The 27,773-nt window shown below is 45.1% G+C and overlaps 1 protein-coding gene across 1 annotated transcript in view; it reads left to right on the top strand.

Moving 5' to 3' along the window:
- cdh7a (cadherin 7a) overlaps positions 1-27,773 on the top strand; it is a 170,184-nt gene that overhangs the window by 44,003 nt on the left and 98,408 nt on the right. Inside the window, exon 5 of the mRNA XM_041190435.1 lies at positions 12,924-13,091. Coding sequence (XP_041046369.1) covers positions 12,924-13,091 — 168 coding nt within the window. The remainder of the gene's footprint in view (positions 1-12,923; positions 13,092-27,773) is intronic.

Consider the following 27,773-nt stretch of genomic DNA (forward strand, 5'->3'; position numbering starts at 1 on the left):
TTCTAATGATCAGTGTTTATGTCAATCAGATGTGAAACCTTTTTTCCTGCACAAAACAAAGGTTAGTGCCGCAGTCCAGGGCCTGTCCCCCTTTGAGCACAGTCATTGCTCAGATTCAAAGTCACTGTCCAGATTAGTGCTGCATGCACCTCAATGTGGCTTCTGTTTGCTGAAAGAATCTCATGCCCAGGCGTCATAGGGTCCCATGATGTTCTCTCAGCACCTTAGAGGTGGGGCTGCCCCCACATCTCGACACTATGCCTGACAGGTGAAGGTGTGGTGCTGAAGGAACAGGTGATGAAGCCTGCAAAAGTATCAAATGCTGTTAAAGTCCATGTGCCCTCTGTATCTCAGCAGCATCTCCATGATATGACCCTCTTCACAGAGTGTATGTGCACTGCCCTCAGCCAGACAGGTGTCAGACATTCCTAGATGCAATGTGAAGATCTCAGGAGTGTCCTCACTGCATCTCGTCATCATCCTCCTGGAATCTTGCGGCAGTGAGGTCCTCACAACTATGCCTGTCTCATCTGGTCAGTGCAATGGCCTCATTGCCTGCACCCTCACCTTTCAAAACCTCATCACCCTCATCGCCTTCGACTTCCTCCTCATCAGAGGAGACGTGCAGCTCTTGCATCTCCTCATCAACCAGGTCTTCCGATCCTTTTCATCGCCAGGTTGTGTAGCGCGCAGCGAGCTACATTATGATGCACAACACCCTCTGGGGAGTGTACTGGAGTGCTCCGCCAGATCTATCTAGGCACCTGATCCTCACTGGGTCAAAATCCTGGAGCTCCCTCCGAACAGCACTGTGAGTGTACCTACACCACATGGACTGCAACGGTTCAAGAAGGCAGCTCACCACCACCTTCTCAAGGACAATTAGGAATGGGCAATAAATGATGGCCTTGCCAAGGATGCCCACATCCCATAAATGAATTAAAAAAAAATTTCAAGCTGCCAATGCTCAACCAAACTCTGGGTTGCAGCATGAGTCTCGTTGTTCTCTCACCAAGGGTCTGAGCGTGGGCGTTATCTGCCATGTTCTTTGTGGGTAGCTCTTGTCCCCAAGGAGCCAACCCTGCAGCCTGTGTGATCCCTGAAAGATGTCAGGGATCTGAGACCTGCTGAGGATGTACGGCTCATGGACACTTCTGGGATATTTTGCACACACCTGCGTGATCTGTTTGTTATGGTCACAGACCAGCTGAACATTGAGAGAGTGGAAGCCTGTGTGGTTCACATACCGGACTGCTTGTTGCCAGGGAGATTTAAGAGCCACAAGATTGCAGTCGATGGCACCCTGCACCCGTGGGAATCCAGAAATCTGAGCAAATCCCAGTGCTCTTGCTTCCTGGCTTGCCTGATCTCTGTAGAAGTTGATGAAGTTTTGTGCCTCGGCAAGAACGGCGTGCCCGACCTCCTGGATACATTTGTAGGTGGAGGTGTGCGGGATCCCACAAAGGTCCCCAGTGGATCCCTGGAAGGAGCCACTGACATAGAAATTGAGTGCAGCAGTAACTTTAACTGCCACTGGCAGTGAATGCCCTCTAAGTCCCCTTGATGCTAAATCCTACAGATGGTGGAATATGTGCGTGACCAGCTCCCTTGACATGTGCAGGCATCGGCGACACTATTTCTCACTCATCTGCAGGTAGCACATTTGCCATTTGTAGACCCAGGGTCTAGCGATGTGCCTACAAACAATGGCTCTGTGGGGTTCATCCTCTGTGTGTGGAGCCTAGGTTGGTGGGGGAGGTGGGGGGGTGGGGGGTGGAGGGTGAGGCAATCGCGTCCTAGATTTATGTCATCAGGAAACGCAACTCGGGCCTTCTTGCGAGATGTTCCGATCTCGTCACTGAACGTACCCACCACGCATGGGGGCCGAAAATCCCAGCCAGAGAGCAAGATGAAGCAGAAAAGAGGGCATATAACGAATAATACAAGTGAGTGCCAAACTCAGAACAGCAAGTTTAGAGGGGAGAGTAAGCCTGAGAGTGCGTTGGAGGAAGATTCACTTGTGGCTTTCAAAAGAGAATTGGATAAGCAACTGAAGACAAAACAACTGTAGGGCTTTAGGGAAAGGGCAGGGGGAGCAGGACAAGCAGTGTTACTCTTGCAGAGAGCTGGTATGGACACGCTAGGCCAAATGGCCCCCTACACTCTAACCATTCCATCCTTCCATTCATTCGAGGGATGTGGGTTTCACTGGCAAGCCTGGCATTTATTGTTGATCCCTAATTGTGTTTAAGAAGGCAGTGGTGATGAACTACCTTCGTGAACACAAATGAGTGACTAGCTGGGCCATTTCAAAGAAAGGTAAGAATCAACCACATTGCTGTGGGTCTGGAGTCACATGTAGGCCAGACCAGGTAAGGATGGCAGATTTCTTTCCCTAAGGGTCATTAGGGAACCAGGTCGTCTTTTTACAACAATCTAGTAGTTCCATGGTCACCATTACTGATACTAGTTTTTTTTTGCCCCCCAGGTTTACTTCATTAATCAAACATAAATTTCCTGTGGTGAGATTTGAACCCACGTCTCTGGATGATTTGCTCAGCTCTCTGGTTTACTGTTCTAGTAGCATAGCCATGATGCATAACCCCTGCGTTGACAGCAAACTAAGCCATCTAGTTTTATTTTCATGCATCCCTGTGGAATGTCTATTTCTTGCACAGAAGAACCAGGGGCAGAATTTTACGCCCTGCAGGCCCTGATCGGGTATGAAATAGCGTGCCATGACGGCGGGCGAGCGTCCTGACGTCATCGTGCACACACGCGATATTTCGGCAGGGGCGGCCAGGTGCCGGAGCCGTGCCCGCCATTAATTAAGAGGCCACTTAAGACCATGAAAAGGCCAATTGGTGGCGATTTTCCATTGCCTGTGCATTTTCGCGCTCGTCGCATGGGCAGAACGGGCAGGCAGCCAGCCAATGACTTCAGAAACCTCATCCAAGGGCGTGGTAAAATGGGTGAGCAGCATTGCCAGTGTCAGTAGTGGGGAGTTTGGTACATAGTTTCCTGCTGGTGACTTATTGGTACTTCATCTCTGTTTGGGTCTTCATTCTTAGCATTTCCAGGCTTCAGTTCGGGTCTCCTTGGTGTCTCCAAAGGCCCTCAGAGGATTCAGACTGTGTGGACCCTTCCAGGTATCAGACAGCCTTCCGTTACCCTGGTAATGTGGATTGTGGTCTCCGGTAGTGGCACCTCCTCTGAGGAGGAAGAGAGGGGCAGAAGGGAGAGGCGGCCAGGTGTCCCAATGCAGATTCCATGGGAGGGATCTGTGGGAGGAGAGGCACAGGCACAAGGGGCGCAGGGCCATCTGGAAGTCCAAGGTGGAAGGAGCTGCAGAAGACGCCAATATCCTGTTGCCAGGGTTTACAGGCGGCGATGCAGCTACCTCAATATGTGTGAGGTGCAATACCAAAGGAGGCTCCGACTCTCAAGGGAGACAGTGACCTCCATTTGTCAGATGATTGGGACTGAGATCAGCTACGACTGTGTGGTTGGACACCTCATAGCAGTGACTCTGAACTCAACTGCAGATAGTGTGTGATCACAGGATGCTGATTTTACAAGTCTGTGCAAGGTACCCAGGCAGCTCCCATGATGCTTACATCCTGAGACACTCCCAGGTGCCAAGGCTCTTCAGTGCTCCAGCCCAAATGGATGGATGACTGCTGGGTGACAAGGGCTATCCCTTGAAAAGGTGGCTCATGGCGCCTCACCACCACCCAAGAACAGAGGCAGAGCAGCGATACAAGTCATGCCTCCATAAGTGCGATGATAGAGAGGACCATTCAGGGGTGCACTACAATACCCCCCAGAGCGGGTGTCACTGATAGTGGTTGCATGCTGCGCTCTCCACAATCTGGCACTGGCAAGGGGGGACCTACTGGAGGAAGAGGATCTTGATACAGCTGCACAGGCAACAGATGATGAATCCAGTAGTGAGGCAGAAGAGGAGCACGGTGAGGAGAACCCTGAGGGTGTGGAGGCAGACCTCTGTAACCTTCAGGGAGGCAGGGACACCAGGGACACCTTGATCCAATGCTCATTCATTTAGGTTGCCAAAGCTTCAGCCTCACACTTGGGCTGCTGCCTCCACCCCCGATGTCTGAAATGACCCTTTCATTTGCACCCAAACCCCACTCAGTGTCTGTGCAATAAGGTTTAGAGCCACCCACGTCCAGCTTAACATACTGGCATACCCTGCACCACATTAAATAAAAAAGGTGAAGCAGACTCAGGCCATTATGACAAAAGAAAATTTATCTCATGTTGACACTCATAAAAAATTAACAGAATCTTCACTGGCCTTCAACCCCAGACCATTGAAAATAAACAAAGCATTGCACAACAGAAGATCACACATAACTTGTCCCTCATGTGCTCAATGGTACCTTAAACTTACGTTTGCAAGTGCTACATTTTGGTGCTCCCCCCTTACTGGCACCAGCATTGGAGACAACCTGCTGACTCTGGTGTCTTGTTGGCCTTGATGACCTTGGCAGTCGTCCTCTGGCCAGTGGAGCCTGTGCTGGCCCCACCTGCAAGGGAGCGTCCAGTGCCACGGCTGGCATCTCACCAGTCGCCGCAGCCTCATCAGATGCCACGGTCACTGGCAGAGAGGCAGAGGAGCTGCTGCCGTCATCCAGAGCACCCTGAGAGAAGCCCGCAGAGACGACAGGCAGCTGGTGTGTCAATGTGAGGTCACTCTGGACCTCCCTGCTTGCCATTGATGGATGGGCATCTAGCTGGGATACTGGGTGCCTCATTCACCTCCCACACGGACAGAGACCACCTGAGATCATTGCCTGTGTGAGGGCTTGCAGGTCTGAGCACAACCCCAGGAACTCCTCATTCTGTTCCTGGAGCTGCCTCTCCATGAGAGTCGTCATTCTCTCAATGGAGGAGGCAGTGTGCTTGGCCATGAGGGTCAATGCAATGCTCATGCTCCACATGGATTCCCCCATAACGGAGACTATGGCACGCATACTGCCATGAATCTCCACCAGATCGTCCTGGATATCTTGCGGGACAGCCAGCATCTGCTGCCTAATGGATGACTCCAGAGGCTCATCATCTGCCTTTGACTGAACATCTTCCTGGTCTCCAGCAGTCCTCCGACGGCTGGCGCCCTGGCACTCTCTGCCTCTGCCTGCATCTCAAGTGAGTGTTAATTGCCCTCACCAATGTGCACTGATATTCTAGCCGAAGATCTAATGCCCACTGAGGTGTTGGTATATGCACTGGTGCCTGCTTTAGAGAGTGGGTGTGATGCAGGTGCATCTGGAGCTTGGCAGGCCTCTGGTTTCAGGGGTGGGTCTTTGGGGTCCTGCGATTGTGGGGCATCCTAAGGGAGAACAACATGTCATTAGTTTAAGTCATCACACTGTACTGTGCATGCCAGGCACCCTCATGAGACAATGGAGATCTGCATCATGGTGCCATCATCTTTTAATAATCAACGGGGAACCCAGTTTTGAGGCTCCCATCAATGATGAGACTATACAAGAATGTTTGCACTATTTGAAGCTTTCACCTCTGTGCACTGTTTTGGCATGGATCAGCGTGGTGAAGTGTTAAGGTCTGGCCATCCCCCCATGGAGCTCAGGGGTGTTAGAGTCAGAGTGCCAATTGTCAATGATGCCGGAGTTGGCCAAGGGAGTGAGCCCTGGCTGTTTGCACTGAGTGCTTTGCAGCTCGAGGGCCACGACTCGGGTGTGCCCTAGAAGGGCTCCTCAGGTGGGGTTGGCCAGGCTGCCAGTGTGATGACTTAAACAAGGGGACATCTTGTTGGTTATGTCTAATGGTTAGCCTGGTACTTAAGGAGAAATGCTTCTGAACCATAGCTTAAATTTTTTCATAACTTTTCTCTTGGTGTCACTTTTTATCTTCATCTGACACCCCAGCCTCTCAGTGGCTGGTTGACCAAGGTGAGTAGCGCTTCTCCAGGTCCAAGGCATCCTGCTTGTATCTGGAAAAGATTAGGAGGTTTTGGGGACCTCCACCGGTCTGTGACCGCTCAATATTGTTATGGGCTGTCTTCTCCTGAAAGGACAGAGGAGCATTGATTAGTCCCCTCTCTACCTACAGAGCCATTGCAGCCTGGCCAAACCCACCTGAGGAGCCCTTGTAGGGCACACCCGAGTCGTAGCCCTCGAGCCGCAAGGCACTCAGTGCAAACAGCCAAGGCTCACTCCCTTGGCCAACTCTGGCATCATTGACAATTGGCACTCTAACTCTAACACCCCTGAGCTCCATGGGGGGATGGCCAGACCTTAACACTTCACCACACTGATCCGTGCCAAAACGGTACTCACCCTTCCCGAGCGCAGCAGATGGTTAAACCTCTTACAGCACTGGACCCAGGTTTGCCGCACCACAACTTAGCTGCTGACCAGCGCTGCCACCTGCTCCCAAGCACTTTTCGTTCGGTGCGGTGGCCTCCTCCTCCTTCCATCCCTGAGGACAAGAGTGTCCCCCCTGTCAGCCACCTCCTCCAGGAGGACCGCGAGGCACTCACCAGAAAACTGGGTGGGGGGGACGCCGAGTGCCCACCCGATCTGACCCGCAGCCTAGCATCTGCAGCCGCATTACTCTCCCTAATTTATACTCAACTGCTGACAATACTGGAATTCTCCACATCACCGGCAGCCTTCCAGGGCCTGACTGTGCCAGCTTTAAACCGGCCACTGGATCACCATTGGATCTAACGGTCGACAGGCCCCCCCGCCACTTGCCGACCATCAGAGAGCCACAGTTCATGCCTGGCGCACCTCAGTTGGCCCATCCAGCGTGAAATCGCGGCCGGGGAGCTGGTTGCGGACAGAGGCCCGTTTCCTGGCTGCCCCCGGGCCCACCGACCTCGAAATTCTGCCCCGGGAAATGGAATGGAGAACTGTTAAGCTGGATCCCGGCCCACTTTATCTGCCCGCTTTACCTTGCCAGAGATTTTCCAGAGTGAACTGGGCTGACGCATTTCAATTTCTGCCACTGTCCCCTTCAGTTTAGAGCACAAAATTTGTCTAATTATGCATTCCCTGATTTTCCACTCCTGTCCTTGTCAATTGGCATAATATGTGACTTGCCTTACAACTCTCCAATAACACTACACTCCTCCAATTCAGACCTCTTGGGCAGCCTCAATTTTCACTGTGCTTTCCACTGCCTAGGCCTGAAGCTCTCGAACTTCCCCGCTAAACCCGCCCCACCCCCCAAACCCCTCCACTCTCTACCTCTCTATTTCTCGCCCTTCTTTTAAGATGCTCCTTATAACCTATCTCTTTGACCAAGCTTTTGGTCTCCTACATGATTCTGTGTCCTAAGAACATAAGAACTAGGAGTAGGCAATTCAGCCTCTCGAGCCTGCCCCGCCATTCAATAGATCATGGCTGATCTCATCTTGGCCTCAATTCCAATTTCCTGCCCTCTCCCCATAACCTTTCAACCCGTTACTAATTAAAAATCTCTATTTCCCCCTTAAATTTATTCAGCATCCCAGCATCCACTGCACTCTGAGGTAGTGAGTTCCAGATTCACGACCCTTTGAGAAAAGTAATTCCTCATCTCTGATTTAAATCTACCACCCCTTAGCCTAAAACAATGGCCTCTCATTCTAGAATGCCCCACAAGGGGAAACATCCGTACCACGTCGACTTTCTCTATCCCCTTTAGCATCTTATATACCTCAATCTCATCCTTCTAAACTCTAGCGAGTATAGGCCTAAACTGCTCAATCTCTGCTCATAAGACAAGCAAATTTTGTTTGAAGCATACTCCTGTATAGTGTCTTGGGATGGTTTGTTACATTAAAGGTGCTGTATAAATGCAAATTGTTGTTGTCACCCTGAGCAACAACATTAAAGACCCAGCAGGTCTGGCAGCATCGGCGGAGAAGAGCAAAGTTGAGGTTTCGAGTCCTCATGTTGAAAGGTCATGAGGACTCGAAACCTCAACTTTGCTCTTCTCCGCCGATGCTGCCAGACCTGCTGAGTTTTTCCAGGTATTTCTGTTTTTGTTTTGGATTTCCAGCATCCACAGTTTTTTGTTTTTAACATTAGAGACCCATCTGCCTTTGCGATGATTGTTAAGATATTAACGCAATCACTAATTGTCCCTTTACCACTTAGATTAATCATGTCTTTTTTTTTTGTTATTGAGTAATAAAATTGCTTTAAGTTTGTATTTCATAGTTCTGATGGGAAGTTTCAACAAGACACAATTATGTCTGAGGTAAAATTCTCCAACAAAACTCATGAAGCGGACGTTTAAGTGCCGTTGAGAAATTATAATTCATTTTTCAGTTCTGTTAAGTGAAGAGTTGAGCCTCCTAACAGCTTTTGCTGAATACACACTGTCTGCTCCTGGCACTAATTAATTTTTAATCGTTTCATCAACATAGATAACAGAAACTAGTTTTTAAAGTGAACGTTTTATTCGCTTACCATGAACATCTATTTATTGCTTCGAAAAGATCATTAGCAGCCCGTTGACGCCAGAGGATCACATGACATCGATCACCACTGTCGATTAGAGGACACAATTAAGCTTCCCATAAATGTCAAAACTGGAAAGGTTTTTATAATTAGGAGATTTCATGAAGCCAGTTTTTGCAATTAATTAAAAAGAGGAAAATGACTGAACTGTAACCCCTCCCCAACCACAGCTCATTTGCAAAGGCTGCAAAGTCTTTCATTAGTAGCCAGTGAGACTTTTAGTCAGTGAAAAATGTCTACTTGAAAAACTGTTAAGGTAGTGTTCTTTACAAAAAAGGAGTAGAAGTCATAGATTAAATGTGCACGCTGTATATTGAATGAGGATGAGACTTTAGACCCAGGCCCCGTCAGCCCTCTTAGCTAGATGTGGAATATCCTATGGCATTGCTTTGAAGAAAAGCAGGGAGTTCTGTCTGGTCTCCTGGCCTTTAGTATAAAGGGTTAATAGCTATTATTAATTATTATTATTATTAATTGCTAACATACATGATCACGCATCACTGGAACTCAGAGAGAGAGATGTTTCTGGAAGGAGTCCTGTGCTTATCTATTGCTATGCATAGAAGTATATAGTTAATAAATGTTTGGAAGTTCCTGGATACCTTGTTTCCAGTAGCCTCTGTTAAACATAGCCTGGGTTCATTTATGATGGTTCTTCATGGCCAATATTTATCCCTCAACCAACGACATGAAACAGATTATCTGGTCATTATCACATTGCTGTTTGTGGGAGCTTGCTGTGTGCAAATTGGCTGCTACATTTCTACAATACATGAATGGCTACACATTAAAAGCACTTCATTGGCTGTAAAGAGCTTTGGGACATGTTGTAGTTGTGAAAAACACTATATAAATGAAAGTCTTCCTTTGATTGAATGAAGCTGGATGAGCCATGGTAACAAACTGTTTTGTGATCTCATATTCAGAAGTAGAGACATTGACACCACTAAGGCAAATGATATGCTGTCATTTATTGCAAGGGGTTTGGAGTACAAGAGTAAAGAAGTCTTGCTGCTATTGGTTTTTAGTGAGATGACACCTGGGACATTATGCACAGTTTCAAGCCCATTGGTCTCCTAATTTAAGGAAGGATGTACCTTCCTTAGAGGGGGTGCAGCAGAGGTTCAAGCCCATTGGTCTCCTAATTTAAGGAAGGATGTACCTTCCTTAGAGGGGGTGCAGCAGAGGTTCACTAGATTGACTTCTGGGATGAGATGGCTGTCCCTTGGGAGAGATTGAATAGAATGAACTGAATGAATAGAATCACAGAATCACAGGAGAGAAATGGAATATGGCTGTGAAAGTGGGTTTTGTTCTGCTGAAGGATCATGAGGACTCGAAACGTCAACTCTTTTCTTCTCTGCCGATGCTGCCAGACCTGCTGAATTTTTCCAGGTAATTCTGTTTTTGTTTTGTACAGAATCACAGAGTTGTTACAGCGCAGAATGAGGCCATTCGGCGCATTGTGCCTGCACCAGCTCTCCAAATGAGCAATTCACCTAGTGCCATTCCCCCGCCTTCTCCCTGTAACCCTGCACATTCTTCTCTTTCAGATAACAGTCTAATTCCCTTTTGAATGCCTTGATTGAACCTGCCTCCACCACAACCTCAGACAGTGCATTCCAGACCTTTACCTTTGCTGCGTGAAAAAGTTTTTTCTCATATGGCTTTAGTTTCTTTTACCAATTAATTAAATCTGTGCCCCCTTTGTTCCTGATCCTTTCAGGCGTGAGAACAGTTTACTCAGTCCTGACCCCTCATGATTTTGAATACCTCTATCAAATCTCCTCTCAGCCTTCATTCCTCCAAGAAAGACAGTCCTAACTTCTCTAGGTTATCATCAGAACTAAAGTTCCTCAGCCCTGGAACCAATCTCTTGAATATTTTCTGCACTCTCTCCAATACTTCACATTCTTCCTAAAGCGCTGCACCCAGAACTGGATGCAATGCTCCAGCTGAGGCTGAACTAATTTCTTATACAAGTTCAACATAAACTTCTTGTTCTTGTACTCTATGCCCCTATTAATAAGGCCTAGGATATTGCATGCTTTATGAACTGTTCTCTAAACCTGTCCTGCCACTTTTAATGATTTATGCACATAGATACCCAGGTCCCTCTGCACCCATGCCCCTTTTAGAATCGTGCCTTTTATTTTATATGGGCCAATACCCTCCGGGGTTCAGAAGGATGGGAGATCCTTTGAGGCCGTGGCAGGGCAGTTGTTGAAAGGCCATTTCCCTGGCTGAAGAATCCAGAACTAGGGAGTGTCATGCCAGGACAAGGGGTGGCCATTTGTGGCTGGAATAAGGAGAAATTTCTTCACTCAGAAGCTTGTGAAATTATGGAATTTTCTTCCCCCGCCCCCCCCCCCCGTTTGTCTTCAGAGATGCTGTGGGTGCTCAGTTATGGATTATGGTTAAAAGTGAGATCAGTAGATTTTTGGACATTAAGGAAATCAAACACTTTGGAGGTTGGTGGAAAAGTGGAGTTGTGATCCAAGATCAGCCATGATTTGATTGAGTGGTGGAGCAGGCTTGAAGAGTTGTATGGCCTACTCCTGCTCCTATTTCTTATGTCCGCATGTTCTAATGGCGTTATTAACAGGAATCGAAAGTGTTCTACATTGAGCCACTAAATTAAATTAAAAAGTGACCACAAGACCGAATTTATTACAGTGAACTACGACCAACTCTAATCTTTCTCATTCACGCACACAGCCCATCCAGTAGTGCTTTGCGAATCAGGAGACACTCATATTTTAGTTATTACAGATTATAAAAGAATTTGTGAGCTAAGTTGTGCAAGAGTCAGAACATTGCGAACTGACTGGAGGAGAGTTAAATTTGCAAATCGCTTGTGTTATTAATCTTTTCAGTTTTAAGTTGAATCACAGCATTTCTGTGATATTAGTTAAATGCTGCATCTGACCTGACAAAGTTAACAAGCCTGTATAAAAAACAAGCTGCTTGTTAACCAACTGCTTTTTTAATTACAAAAATACCTGGAAAAACTCAGCAGGTCTGACAGTACCTGCGGAGAGGAATACAGTTAACATTTCTAGTCTGTGTGACTCTTCACCAGAATTTGGTGAAGAGTCATACGGACTCGAAACGTTAACTGTATTCCTCTCCGCAGATGCTGTCAGACCTGCTGAGTTTTTCCAGGTATTTTTGTTTTAGTTTCAGATTTCCAGCATCCACAGTTTTTTGCTTTTATCTTAGTGCTTTCTTAATTATTTTGAATGCAGAGTTGTGAAATGCAGAACATCATTAAATTGAGTGAAAATATTCATCATAATAAAGCTAAGTTAGACATTCTCATCACAATGTTTTATGTGGGCTTTAATTTAGTTTCGCCTGTTAATATTGACATTTATAACCTGGAAATGAACTGTAGTGACGATATCATACAATCATTTACTTTATGAATGTCTCAATTTCTTCTTGCTGGTTGTACCTGTTCATTTTAAACGCATTAATATCGTTGTTAAAACCAGAGATGAAGGAATTTGATAGGAGTGAAATAAGTGTTCATATGCTAATCACAAATGATGTCATTTCAAGGCTTATATGCCTTGAGACTCATAATTTGAGAGCGAAGATTCTTTATTTTATTTTGAAATTACAGTAAGAACAAGTTAAAGCAAGTGCTCAGGCGCCTTGGCTTTATAACTAGATGCATAGCATGTTAATGCAAGGGAGTCTTGGTAAACCTTCACAAATCATCGCTTGGCCTCAGCAGGAATTTGGTTTCATTTGTGACCACTGCACTCCAGGAATGATGCTAAGACCTTGGAGAAGGTGCAGGGGGAGACTTACAATATGATACCAGGGATGAAGAGAGGCTAGAAAAGTTCTTCTCAAAGCAAAGAAGGTTAAGGGAAGATTGAATAGATTGTTCACAATTATTAAGGGTTTTGTTAAAGTAGATGTGCAGAAACTGTTCCCAGTTGCAGGAGGTTCAGTAACCAGAGGACAGGAATTGAGCAGGAGGAAGAATGAAGGGGAAGTGAGGAGACATTCATTAATATAGCAAGTTGTTCCAATCTGGAACGTACTGCCTGAAAGATGTTCGAAGCAGATTCAGTAGTAACTTTCAAAAGAGAAGTGGATGTATACTTGAAAAGGAAGAAGTTACCAGGCTATGAGGATTGATCTAGGAAGTGGCATTAACTGGAGAGCGCACTCAAAGCACCGGCATGATACACTGCATGTTTCTATGAAACTTGCTGCACAAAAAATACTAAATTATTTACAACTTTAAACAATCAGTGAGATTGTGGATATATTAAATGAGACAATGGAAACTGGCCCTGAACAGTGGGGCCACCAGATAAATGCATGTTGAATGAATGGAATTGCCATGCTGATGTTTCAGACAGATAGAGCCCTATGACTGATCTTTTTGGATATGTCTTCCAGGAATCATCAGAACAGCTCTGCCCAACATGGACAGGGAGGCCAAGGATCGCTACCTACTGGTTATACAGGCTAAAGATATGGTTGGACAGATGGGAGGTTTATCTGGAACTACATCAATCACCGTTACTCTCAGTGATGTTAATGACAACCCACCTCGCTTCTCTCGCAGTAAGGAACTGTATTAACTCTTCATTACAAAAAAAAACTATTCATCAAGCTCTCACTGTGATATTTTCCTGCTTGGTGAGGTGAAACAATAGATTATGTTATGCACTGCATATTAATACACTGTTGGCTACTTTCATCTTGTAGCCGACTTTCACAAATTCTACAGCCTGGAGTTTCTGCTCAGTGCCATTGTTTGTCATGGCACAGTTTGCCTAAGATCATCGTAACCTGCACAGAGGCTTGCTGAATTTTAAGTGCAAATTTCATCCAGCGCAAATTGAGTTTCCGCCATCTTTTGCTCTAGTTCAAAGGAACACGGAACTGAAAGCCAATCCACCGACAAAACTGGCCACGCCCTCCCAGATTACACTAATCACCAGCATGAGTTTCTGTTAATTGCGGTCCTATGCAGGCCTCAGACTTGGCTTTAAAAATTAAACTGCTTTTTTTTGGGTGCAAAGACATGAAAAGACCCATTTAAAAAGCTTTTGAATGCATTTTTAAAAATTTACTAAGGGGCTGACTACTGCGCGCCAATAGCACTAGCAAATGGTTCTGTACATTTTGATGGGGTTGATGGAGAACAAAAACAGCGGAGGTAGGGGGAGCCCAACAACACAGATTTCTCTCTCCACTGAGGCTGACCAACTGGCTGAGTATTTCCAGCATTTTCTGTTTTTATAGCAAAGTTACCCTGGCTGGAGGAATTGTTTCTGCAAGGGACGGGATGAGATTGATTGGAGGGATGAGGGTGGCAAGAGTGGGAGGGGGATGGCTTGGGAGGATTGGCAGGGGCAGGTTGGAATGGCATGGGATGGAGGTGGCATAGGAGGGAAGGGATGGCATGGGATGGGGTGGCATTAGGGGTGGACGAAATGATGGAATTGGTTAAGTGTGGCAAAACAACGGAGACAATTATTTGATGCAACTTATTATTCGAAAGCTATTCTTTATGCTAAAAATGACAATTCATCAGGTTTGAATGGTCAGTCGAATTAAAATAGTAATCAGCATTGATTCTATTGAAAATCATGAGAACAGTCTATGTCCTCCAGAGATTCTGTACAGTCAATGCCAATGGGCATGCCACCACTCAAATTAGACTCAAGGAAGAAGCAATTATAATGTTGCGACGAAACAAGGACTTTGTCATGGAACAAGATTGATAGTTAGGAAGCTGTTTTCTTCGATGATAGATGCTGAAATTATAACAGGCAAATTTCAAGGAAATAGAATGTTTATGCCTGGAATCATATTTAGCCCATCAGATGTAAATCTGCATTTTCAACTCAGGAGCAAACAATTCACAAATGGACTTTTACATTCTAAGATTACTAACAAATCACAAGGCCAAACTCTTGACAAAATTTGTATTTATATGCCTAGGCCTGTTTTTACACATGGACAGCTTTATGTAGCTCTTCTCAGAGTGAAAAGTTTTGATTCTGTTAAAGTCTTTGGTGGAAGAATAACTAGAAATCTTGTATTTTTTTTCTTCATTATTTTATGGGATGTGGATTTCACTGGCAAGGCCTGAACTTGTTGCTCATCCCTAATTGCCCTTGAACTGTATGGCTTGATAGACCATTTCAGAGGGCAGTTAAGAGTCAACAGTGAGACGTACTATTCCAATAAAGAAATACTTCGACCACAAATGCTTTGGGGAGTCTCTACAAGTGATAACAAGATAGCTTAATAACAATAATAACCTTAAAATTTAGCTGTGTTATTACTCTGTGATTTACTGTCTGTTGGTTTCAGAACAGTAGCAGCTCTGTTTTCTGCCTTACGAGCTGAGAAAAACAGTTCTGAAAACTGAACCAAACCTCTAATTGAAACACATAAGCTGGAATTTTATGCAAAGTCAGTGGTCCCCGCCGCCTGGCTACAAAATTAGGGGCAAGCCTGCCTCCACATGGCCAGGAAACCCCAGTCTGATTTTACGGCAATCAGGCTGTTAATTGGCTCAGGATGAGACTCCTGCCCCCAACTGGGAGGCAGCTCTGCTGTACAGGAGAGGGGAAAGAAGAGGGGAAGAGTACTAGTGGATTCGTTGCTTAGGGGAACAAACAGGTGTTTCTGTGGTCATAGACTCCAGGATGGTATGTTGCCTCCCTGGTGTCAGGGTCAAGGATGTCACGGAGCAGCTGCAGGACATTCTTCTGGGTGTGGGTGATCAGCCAGAGGTCATGGTCCACGTTGATACCAATGACTTAGGTAGGAAAGGGGATGAGATCCTGAAAGCAGACTTGAAGGAGCTAGGAAGGAGATTGAAAAGTAGGACCTCTAAAGCGGTAATCTCAGGGTTACTCTCAGTCCCATGTGCAAGCAAGTAAAGGAGAATTGAGCAATTAAACATGTGGCTGGAAAGCTGGATGGAGAGTATCAGATTTCTGAGGCATTGGGACTAGTTCTGGGGAAGGTGGGACCTGTACAAGCTGGACAGTCTACACCTGAACAGCTCTGGGATGAATATTCTCTCAGGGAGATTTGTGAGTGTTGTTGGTTGGGGGCGGTGGTGGGGGGGGGTTTAAAACTAGTTTGGCAGGGGGTGTGAGAACCTGAGGGCAAATTCAGAGCAGGGAACAGGTGATACAGAATTGGTGAATGACTGAAAGACAGAAACAGCACAGGAATTTGGCAGTGTTAAAAGGTATCTATGTAAATGCAAGGAACATAGTAAGTAAAGCTGATGAGCTGAGGGCGCAGATAGATACTTGACAGCATGATATTATCGCTATACCAAAACCTTGGCTTAAGAAGGGGCAAAAATGGCAGCTCAACATCCCTGGATATAGGGTTTTCAGGCAGGATATGCAGGGGGATAAAAAAGTAGCATTATTGGTTACAGAATCAATTACAGCTGTGAGGAGGGATGATATACTAAATGAAGAGTCAAATGAGGCCATGTGGGTTGAGTTCAGAATAAAAAAGGGGCAGCCACACTGCTAGGAGTGTACTATTGACCCCCAAATTGGGGAAGGGAGTTAGAAGAGCAAATATGTAGGCAGATTTCTGAGCGCAAAAACAATTGGGCAGTAATAGTCGGAGACTTCAACTACCCTAATATCAATTGGGATACAAACAGTGTGAAGGGCACAGGGAGCACAAAATTCTTGAACTGCATTCAAGAGAACCTTTTTAGCCAGCACATAACAAACCCTATGAGATGGGGTGCAATTCTAAATTTAGTCTTTGGAAATGAAGCTGGGCAAGTGAATGAAGTAGCAGTGGGGAACCATTTTGGATAGTGATCATAATATAGTCCTCTCTTCCCTGGACACTTTCCTCCCCCTGGACATCTTCCCTCCCTGAGTTCCCTCCTCCCCCTGGGCACTTTCCCCCTTCCAAACTCATTCCCTGCTCTGAACTCCCTCCCTTACGCCTTTCTCCACCCCCTTAAACCTACCTCCCCACTTGCCGCATTCTCCTCTGTTACACACTCCTCCCCTCGTACTCCCTTCCCTCCCAACCTCACCCCCCAACACCTTAATTTCTCCCTCTCCAAATTTCACCCCCTTGAGATCTTTGTTGCTCCCCCACAAAACTCAGCCTCCCCACCGACTTCTTTGTCCTCCCCCTCACCTCCCAACTTCATTCCCATTCCCCTGGTATACCTTCCTCTCCCAGTAATCCCTAAGCCTTCCACTCTCACCATTCTCCTCCCCACTGCCAGTACACCTTCCTCTCCCACTCACAACTGGACCTTCCTCTATCCCCCCTCACCAATCATCCGTAGCAGCCCATGATCAAGATCATGGTGTCCCGAAGCAGACCCGAGACATCAGCGGAGACCTCCCACCCTCCGTGAGCTGCTTCGCAGCAGAGCCATGTCCATGAGAATCCACCCAGCATGCACCTGTTCTTGCAGGGTCCGGTAGCTGTAGAGCTCCGGCACCTTCTGCTCGTCAGATGACCGCAATCTGAGTAAGGCCCTAATGGTAAGTCCCGACTTCTGCACATCACACTTGTCCAGATGTACTCTGGGTCAGCGTGTTTTCCTGCCAGCGCAACGGTAAATTTGGCGTGGGGGGGGTGGGGGTGCAGAATTCCGGTCAGGCCTTACTTTGCATCCCATCACTGGGATGTAAATTGGGTTTATGCTGGTTTCCAGTGGAATTTGCATTCCGCGATGGCAGACACCATTGGATGATTCCGCTGTGCTTTCAGCCAGCATGAAACTGGTTTCTGCCCCTCACGCCGAATTGTCCCCCACTCTGCCCACCATGACGCCTGACGCCAGTGGGACTGGATGATTCTGACCCCTGTTTAAGATTCAAGTTTTGTAGCTGTATTATAATTGCTCCTTCCTTGAGTCTAATTTGTGTGGTGGCATGCCCATTGGCATTAGACTCTGGAGGGCATAGACTGTTATCATCATCTTCTTCTATATTTAGGCATGGCACACCTGCCATGCCACCCAATTTTGCACTCCCCTCCTGCCAGCCCATTTCTGGGCAGGTGCGGGCGTAAAATTCCAGCTGTAGAATATGACATGAAAACAAAATGCTACACATGTTGGAAGCCTTGTATTTAAAAAGCGAAGTTGCTAGAAAAGACTCAGCAGGTCAAGCAGCATCTGTGGAGATCACTGACCTTTAATTCGAATTGGAAGGAGTTCAAGATTTAGTAGTTTATAAGCAAACACAGAGCTAGGAAGATGTGGATGGGGAGTGGAGAGAAAAACACAGGAAAGAGCAAAAGGGAAGGTCTGTGATAGGTTGCAGGCAGGAATGATTAAATGACAAAGGGATGATGATGCAAGGCAACAAAGGGGTAACAATGGGACAACCAAACAACAAAAGATGCCTCAGCGGAGTTGTATATGATTTTGGAATGTGATGTTACTTTGGGACATATGATATCAATTTTGGTAGATTTTGAAAGTTCAGGGTGAATAAGCTGAGAGGAGTGAGAATTATCAGGCTCAAATGTTGCTAGTTCAGTCATTCAAGTACAGTATTAGACTTCAGCCTATATATTAACATTAGCCACCTTTGCACTTTCATATGAGATTCCTTTGCCCTACTTTTCAAGGAATAATGGACAATAGAATTTCATATGGCTGTGTTCAATGTTCTGGTGCTAATATGGAAAGCCTGATGTCAAGGCACCGATTTCTAAAAGTTCACTTTTGCAGTTTCATGCAAAATAACTCACTGTTTCATAATTATCATAATGCAGTCATACCATTCTGAATTGTCCAGTGAGATTATTTCAATAGTGATTGACATTGCTGATTATATTCATGGAACGTTACTGAAATTCTTATTTTTTGAAATGGTTCTTTGCGTTAATAAGGTGAAAGAAAGTATTGTGTCAGCTGATGCTCCCATTACCCAGTGGGAGGAGAGTCAGCGCTATTTAATGCTTAGATCATTAATCATCCATTGAGAAATACAATCACAATCAGCTGGGGATTTGTCAGAGTAAGTCAACAACATTTAAAGCTGAATCTGGAATATTCAGTAGGCCATCTTCAAGAAGTTTAAATTTGTCTAAAGGGCTATGATTGGTATGGAAAAGAAATTCCCTCCAATATAAGGTCAAAAGTGTGGATGTTTTCTGATGATTGCACAATGTACAGTATCATTTGCTACACCTCAGGTAGTATCTGATAGCTACTGAAGCAGTCTGTGCCTGCACACAGCAAAGCCTGGATTACATTCCGGCTTGGGCTGATATGTGGCAAGATTTGCCCCATACAAGTGCCAGGCAATGAGCATCTCCAATGAAAGAGAATCTAACCATCCCCCCTCGGCAGTGTAACCACTGCTTATGAACAAAACACATCTGTTGTAAATTATGGTAATGTATTTTACCAGATTAATTAACATAACGGGACCAAACTTTTATTATATGGAGGGAAGTAAGTAAACCCTGAGATCACCCACCAATTAGAATAGTTGGATCACCTAATGATGTACTATATGCCTTGTAAATAATTCAGAAATGGCATCCATCCCTTTTTGATATTAATTTTTACTTAGTTCCCATAATGATACTGACTCTTAGATCAACCATGTTTCTCCTACCATGCCACTGGAGGAAGATCTAGAGAGTGCCAGGTCTACAAAACCAACCTTTTTGCAACTGATGATCCAAATTTAATAACATCTGTACCCTTTGCAAGAAATCATTAAGAAGAAATAAATTGACCCTAAAATCACCAACCTGGGATTTGTTGATATATTAATTTTAATAATTAAAGTCAGAAAATGGAATGCTCCATGTTAGAATTAGTAAACCGCAAGAATGAAAGTGTATCTTAAAAGATCGTTATAATTGAAGGCCCTTGATATATCACTGTTTAGGCATTAGCTGAAGTAGTAGGGGCAATTTTAACCCATCTTACCAGGTGAAAGACCTTTGGGATCAGGTGGAGTGCTGATTTAACCCCCTGTACAATATTACTAAGTGATTTCAATGAAGATTATAATCAGTCAGGATGGAAAGCTGTCATTGTACCCAATCCCATATCTCCCGACTGGAGGGATAGGTTAAAATTGTCCCTGTTATATCTAATTCCGAGCACCATGTTTTAGGGAGGATGTTGAGTTCTTAGAGAAAGCATGCAGAGGAGGTTTACTAGCATGGTACCAGGGAAGCGGGAGCTGTGATTTAATGGAGACTGCCAGAGCGGGTAAGGTGGTGGGTGGGTACGCATAAACGCAGAGAAGACCGGGCGGAATGTTCCCTCTGGTGGGAAAACTGCCCCCCATTTAATCAGCAGTGGGAATGGACCCGCTTAACCGCTAATTAGGCTCATTATTGAGCCTACACTGATTTAATGATGGTCCAGGGATTCTCCCGAACCTGCAGGGGTCTCCCCTGCCTCCTGAAGGCTGCCCAGTACACTCTGCCAGGTTTGCCAGGGACTTCCCATGAGTTCCCTCTTTCAAAGGCACTCAGTGCCCGATTGAGAAGGGGGATGCCAAGTGAGAGCCACACCCCCTCACTCCGTGCCCTTGCAACTGAACCCCACTCCCACCCCCCTTGTCAGCGATCCCCTCCCTGTGGCGCCCTTCCAATCTGCCCCCACTCACCTGTCACCAAGGGATCTAACAACGATGGATGGCGAAGGCCTCACTAAATTTCCGACAGCAGCTACTGCTCCACAGTGACACTGCCAGCAATGGAGAGCTGCCAGCCTCTGATTGGCTGGCAGCTCTCCTTGGCCGGGTTTCCACCCTGCTGGGGAGTTAATCCTGTGGGAAACCTGATACGCCCCAGTGCAGTGCCTGATTGCAGTTAAGTAACATCAGGCACCCCGCAGAGAGGCTTTCCCAGCGGTGGGCTGAATCCACTTTACCTACACTAAATTCTGCCAGGATTTCAGTCATCTGGAGGGAAAAGATAATTTTACGTCTGAGATTAATAGATTTTTGATGAAAGGACATCAGACCAAAGCAGGTGGATGAAGTTCAAGCATAGATACCCATAATCTCAGAGAATGGCAGAAAAGGCTTGAAAAGCTGAATTGCCTACTCCTGTTCCAAGCTGAACTTGTCCTCCTCAGAGCAGAGAAGGTTCAGGGATAGATATGATAGTGGTATTTAAATTATGAAGGGCTTTGACAGAGTAAATAAGGAGGAACTGCTCCATTGACAGATCGGTAACTAAAGGAGTCAAAGGTCATTGGCAAAAGGATCGGAAGCAGCATGAGGAAACTTTGAAACATTTTTTTAATGCAGTGGGCTCTTCTGAATGGAATGCACTGCCTGAAAGGGTATGAGAAGTAAGTCAATAGTAAATTTCAAAAGTAAATCAGATGAACACTTGAAAGGGAAGGTTTTGAAGGACAATGGGCAAAACAAAGAGGGGATTGGGATTAATTGGATAGTTATTCCAAAGAGTACAGGCATGATGGGCCAAATGGCCTTCTGTACTGTATCATTCGATGGTTTTGTGAATGTTGCTCACCTTTGGGCACAGATGTGACCTGAGAATTTACATTGGAGGCCTTTAACCTAGGTATTGATTATGCTCAGTAACAAAGCATTGGAGGCAGAACAATGAAGCAGGTGAGAGCATGGAAGGATTTAAACGCAAGAATGGGAATTTTAATTAAAGGCAATGAATGGGTGTTGCAGTGATGTTGTTAGGGGTGGGTGGTGGTGGACCGCCAATGAATGGGAGTAATTGTCAACCTGTGAGCCAAGGAGTGATGAGTGAACTGGGTTTGGTGTGCTAAATCATACGAGCAGCAAGGATTTGGATGAGCTTAAATTTATGAAGGCTGGACAGCAGCAGGTGCTGACAGAAGAACCTTAAAAAAATAGCCGAGTCTGAAGGTGACCAAGGCATGGTTGAGGGCTTCAGCAGCAGATGGCCTGATGAAGGGGTGGAGATTGGCAATGTTTTGGAGGTGGACCTAGGCGTGTTTGTGATGAGCGAGTATGAAATTAGAAGCTTAACTCAGGGTCAAATAGAACACAGAGGTTATGAGCAGTGTCCTTCAAACTGAAACAATGGTTGGGGAAGAAAGGGGCCATATTTAAATCGTGGCTGTTGGTTTGGATGATGCTGATTAGATTGTTTAATTAAGAGCCTTATAAAGCTTGTAATGGTTGTGCTAATGGTCACGTAATGTGCTTATTATGAACAAAATAACCATCCTTGGAGCTTTATAACCCCTTTTCAAGGGAACAGAATTACAAACACATAATATAAAGATTAAGCAAATAACAACAATTTCTTTTTATAGAGCACCTTCATCATAATACAAAGTCCCAAGACACTTCATGGGAGCATTTTCAGATATTATTGGGCACCAACACACAGATGAATAATGCTCATGAGATCAGAATTAAAAGAACACAGGTATATTGGAGGGTTGTGGGGCTGGAGGATTACAGACATAGGGAGCGACGTGGCCACAGAAGCACTTGAGTACAAGGAATAGGATTCTGAAATCAAGGCGTTGCTTAACTGTGAACCAATATGGGTCAGTGAGCACAGGGCGATAAGGGAATAGAGGTTGGTGCAATTAAGGACTCAAGCAACAGTGATTTTTGGATGATCTCAGGTTTACGGAGGCTACGATGTACGGGACCAGCACGAGTGCATTGGAATAGTTGAGACTAGAAGTAACAAAGGCATGAGTTTCAGTAGCAGATGAGCTGAGACACTAAGATTGAGACCATCCAATCAGCTGTCTCTGCCACGTTCCTCCTTTCCACTAGTCCACCAGGCCAAATTTCCTCTGAAGCACCTCCCACCCCACCCTAGCCCTAAACCTGCATCTTTCTCTAGCTTCTCTCCCATATCCCTGCATGCCCTCTCTGAACTCATCTAGTCCATTAAACCCACCTCCTGCTCCCTATATCCAATTTCCACTGCCTGCTGACCACCCAACTTCCCCTCCTGGTCCCCATGTTAGCAGAGGTTCTTGATGGTTCTCTGTTTTCAGGTGTTGTCCTCTCTCCTTTAAATCTGTCCTCATCAGACCTCTTCTCAAAAAAAAAACTAATCCTTGGCCCCCAACTCTTGTGAACTACCTTCCCATCTCCAACCTCCCTTTCCTCTCCAAAGTCCTTGAATTTGTTGTTGCCTCCCAAACCTGTGTCCATCTTTTCTGGAACTTCATGTTTGAATCCCTCTAGTCAGGTTTCCAACCTTGCCACCGCACTGAAATGGCTCTTATTAAAGTCACAGTTGACATGCTATGAGCCTGTGACAAAAGTAAACTATTCCTCCTCATCCTTCTTGGCTTGGCCACACCATCTTTTTCTAATGCCTCTCCATTGTTGCTCAGCTGGATGGGACAATTCTCACCTAATTCCATTCTTATCTATCGAATCGTAATAATGACTGTTCTTCCTACCCCCACACTGTTACCTCTGGTGCTCTCCAAGGTTCTATCCTTGCCCTACACCCTCTCCCACCCCACCCACCCCTCCCTTTTTCTCATCTACATGCTGCCCCTTGGCTACTTCATCCAAAAGAACAGCATTAGTTTTCACAAGTACGCTGACGATACCCAGCTCTACCTCACACCAACTCTCTCAGCTCCTCCACTATTGCTAAATTATCAGGCTGCTTATTCGACATCCAGCACTAGATGAGCAGAAATGTCTTCCAATTAAATATTGTGAAGACTGAAACTATTGTCTTAGGTTTCAACTCTAAACTCCATTCCCAGGCAACCAACTCCATCCCTCTCCCTGGTAACAGTCTGGGATTAAGCCAATTTGTTTGCAACCTTGACGTCATATTTGACTGTGAGATGATTTCCGGACCACATAGCCACTCCATCACTAAGACTGCCTGTTTCCACCTCTGTAACATTGTCCAACTTCACCTCTGTCTCAGCTCATATACTACTGAAATCCTCATTCATGCCTTTGTTACTTATAGCCTCGACTATTCCAATGCACTCATGGCTGGTCCTGCACATTGTAGCCTCTGTAAACCTAAGATCATCCAAATCTCTGCTGCTTGTTTCCTTATTTGTACAAATGTCCTGTTCCCTTGTCACTGGTAAGTGCTCACTGATCCACATTGGTTCCCAGTTAAGCAACATCTTGATTTTCGAATCCTCACTCTTGTGTTCAAATCCTTCTATGTCCTTGTCCCTCCCTATCTCTGTAATCTCCTCCAGCCGCACAACCTTCCCAGATACCTGTACTCTTTTAATTCTGGCTTCTTGAGCCTCCTGGTCCCCATGTTAGCAGAGATTTTCGATGGTTCTCTGTTTTCCGGTGTTGTCCTCTCTCCTTTAAATCTGTCCTTATCAGACCTCTTCTCAAAAAAAAACTAACCCTTGATCCCCAACTCTTGTGAACTACCTTCCCATCTCCAACCTCCCTTTGCTCTCCAAAGTCCTTGAACGTGTTATTGCCTCCCAAACCTGTGTCCATCTTTTCTGGAACTTCATGTTTGAATCCCTCTAGTCAGGTTTCCAACCTTGCCACAGCACTGAAATGGCTCTTATTAAAATCACAGTTGACATGCTATGAGCCTGTGACAAAAGTAAACTATTCCTCCTCATCCTTCTTGGCTTGGCCACACTATCTTTTTCCAATGCCTCTCCATTGTTGCTCAGCTGGATGGGACAATTCTCACCTAATTCCATTCTTATCTATCGAATCGTAATAATGACTGTTCTTCCTACCCCCACACTGTTACCTCTGGTGCTCTCCAAGGTTCTATCCTTGCCCTCCACCCCCTCCCTTTTTCTCATCTACATGCTGCCCCTCGGCTACTTCATCCAAAAGAACAGCATTAGTTTTCACAAGTACGCTGACGATACCCAGCTCTACCTCACACCACCTCTCTCAGCTCCACTATTGCTAAATTATCAGGCTGCTTATTCGATATCCAGCACTAGATGAGCAGAAATGTCTTCCAATTAAATATTGTGAAGACTGAAACTATTGTCTTAGGCTTCAACTCTAAACTCCATTCCCAGGCAACCAACTCCATCCCTCTCCCTGGGATTAAGCCAGTTTGTTTGCAACCTTGACGTCATATTTGACTGTGAGATGATTTCCGGACCACATAGCCACTCCATCACTAAGACCGCCTATTTCCATCTATGTAGCATTGTCCAACTTCACCTCTATCTCAGCTCATCTAGTACTGAAACCCTCATTCATGCCTTTGTTACTTATAGCCTTGACTATTCCAATGCACCCATGGCTGGTCCTGCACATTGTAGCCTCTCTACGCCTAAGATCATCCAAATCTCCATTGCTTGTTTCCTTACTTGCACAAATGTCCTGTTCCCTTATCACTGGTAAGTGCTCACTGATCCACATTGGCTCCCAGTTAAGCAACATCTTGATTTTCGAATCCTCACCCTTGTATTCAAATCCTTCTATGTTCTTGTCCCTCCCTATCTCTGTAATCTCCTCCAGCCGCACAACCTTCCAAGATACCTGTACTCTTGTAATTCTGGCTTCTTGAGCATTCCTGATTTTAATCACCCCACCATTGGTGGCTATGTCTTCAGCTGCCTAGGCCCTAATCTCTAAAATTCCCTCTCTACATGTTTCCACCTTTCTACCTTGCTTTCCCCCTTAAGACATTTCTTAAAAGCTACCTCTTTGACCAAGCTCTAGGTCATCTGTCCTAATAGCTCGTTATGTAGCTTGTTATCTCATATTGTTTTATAACATTCCTATGATGTGCCTTGGGGCATTTTATTATGTTGAAGGTGATATACATATAAGTTATTGGTGAAAATATCATTAAAACAGGTGAACAGAAACTTTGTCAAAGAGGTATGTTTTAAGGAGCTTCTTAAAGAGAGGAACAGAGGTGGAGAGGTTCAGGGAGGGAGTTCCAGAGTTTAGGGCTCAAAGCCAGATTTTGCAGCCCTGTTTTAGGACTGCATGGAGTCAGAAATTAGGAAAAAAACAGAGCAGCAAAGGTGGAAGTCCTGCCTCCATTTTTATCTCTGGCTGTTTTTGGCAATGTGGGAAAAGGGGCAGGACAAGCCGATGTTTACTAACATGAATGATGATAGTACTGTGGTTGGAAATGTTAAATGACCAATAAATAATGTGGTCTCCTGGTTGTTGCTTCTGACAACTGGCAAGCTTTCAAGTGAAACAGCAGCTTTGTAAAAGTGGAAATGTCTTAAGATGCTTTAGAATAGATTATCCACTGGATAAAGTGCTATCCTTCATTGCACAAAATTGAAAGGTTAGCCTGATTTGAGATCTAGAATTAATTGTTTAAACTCACATCATTGCTGTCATTCATTCTTTGCAGAACAGCTCAGCCATCTGTTTGGTTGTTTGAAAGCCTTGACAGATTATGAACTTTTACTCATTCTTTGTAGAAGAGCTCAGCCATCTGTATAGCTGATTTAAAGCTTTGACAGCTGTGTGAGCTTTTGACTTCATCCAAGGGACTAAAGGATTCTGTACTGCAGAGTTTATTTACACAGCTGTCATGGGAAATGTCAGTTTGTTTCTGACAGATTTCTGAGCATCTGAAGAGGATAATACTTTTTTGAATGCCTTTTCAAGTGATTTTTAGTTATTTTGACAACTTTTGAGCTTTTGAGGAGAATATTGGTTTTTAAATGCCTATTCAAGTGATGTTTGTTTACCTTGACATATATATGAGATTATTCACAACTTCCAAATATTATTTTAGAGCTTGTGAGTGCTGTTTATGAAGTGGATACTTGGTAAGTAGGTTGGGTGGTGGGGGGGGTTAAGGGGTGAGGAAGTGAGGGGGTTTGGTGAATTAATGGGGTGAATGTGAGGAGGGCTTTGCACTGATCTGGATAATTGGACCTATGTCTCTTAGAACAGAGGCAGGCCTTTTAACCTGGTAGTCTTGGCTTTGCCCTTCCTCTGTGGAGCCTAAATCCAGGCCATCACACCTTCCAGGAGATGAAAATTCCACCTGCTGGCACTGCCAGGCTGGAGGCAGGATCATAACATCAGGAAAATTTACGACATTCAATTCCCTTCTCCATGATGAAAATCTGGCCCCTGGACTCTGGTTCCCGTGTCCTAATGTGACCAAGTCGGGTTGACTCATCACCCCTTGTCCTACATTAGCTCTTGATCTGGTAGTACATTGATTACTAAATTTTCATTCTTGCTTTCAAATCCCTCCATTGCCTCACCTCTCCCTATCTTTACAATCTCCCTAAATAACCCTACAATCCCTGAGATCACTGCACTCTTAGAATTCCGGCCTCTTGAGCATCCCTGATTTTAATTGCTCCACCACTGGTCATACCTTTAGCTATCAAGCATCTTAGCTCTGCTATTCCTTCCAAGTACCTCTCTTCTGCTCCACCTCTTTCTCCTCCTTTAAGACACTCCTCAAGATCTACTTCCTTGACCAAGCTTTTGGCCATCTGGCCTAATATCTCCTTATATGGCTTGGTGTCAAAATGCTTTTGATAGCACTGCTGTCAAGCACCTTTGGGATGTTCTACAACATTAAAGATGCTATAGAAATGTAAGATATTGCAGACAGATGTGTCAATAGAGCAATTGATATTGGAGGTGGAAAGAGAAGCCTCATGCTATTGGAGGGTTATGGTTATATTTTTTTAAGCAATCTTGTATCTCTTAAAAGCTTTATGTGACAAACAAAATCATTAGGAAGTCTGCAGAGATTTTTTTTTAGTTGTGGATCACCTAAGTGCAGAGCTGTTAGAGGAAATAATTCACAGTGAAAACAGGAATTCAGCAGAATATAATGCCATCGGTATATTAAGGCCCAAGTTTAACAATTGTATTCTTTCATGGGATTTAGGCGTTGCTGGCCAGGCCAGCATTTCTTGCCATCCCTATTAGCCCTTGAACTGAGTAGCTTGCTAAGCCATTTCATAGGGCAGTTAAGAGTCAACCACATCACTGTGGATCTAGAGTCACAGACCCATTAAGGATAGCCGATTTCCTTCCCTAAAGAACATAAGTGAAGCAGTTGGGTTTTTACAACAATCAATGATAATTTCATAGTCACCAGTACTGAGACTAGTTTTCAGTTCCAGAATTTTTATTGATTGAATTTACATTCCACCAGCTGCCATGGTGGGATTTGAACCCATGTCCCCAGAATATTATCCTGGGCCTCTGGTTACTATTCCAGTGACATTATCATGACACCACCATCTTCCCATAATGTAGCACCTGGTCTTGGTATTTTTAATTCATCTGGACAGATTGAGTGAAATTATCCCTATTATAGTGCATGGTCATAAGG

This window comes from Carcharodon carcharias, chromosome 6 (genome assembly GCF_017639515.1).
Source record: "Carcharodon carcharias isolate sCarCar2 chromosome 6, sCarCar2.pri, whole genome shotgun sequence".
Classification (NCBI taxonomy): Eukaryota; Metazoa; Chordata; class Chondrichthyes; order Lamniformes; family Lamnidae; genus Carcharodon; species Carcharodon carcharias.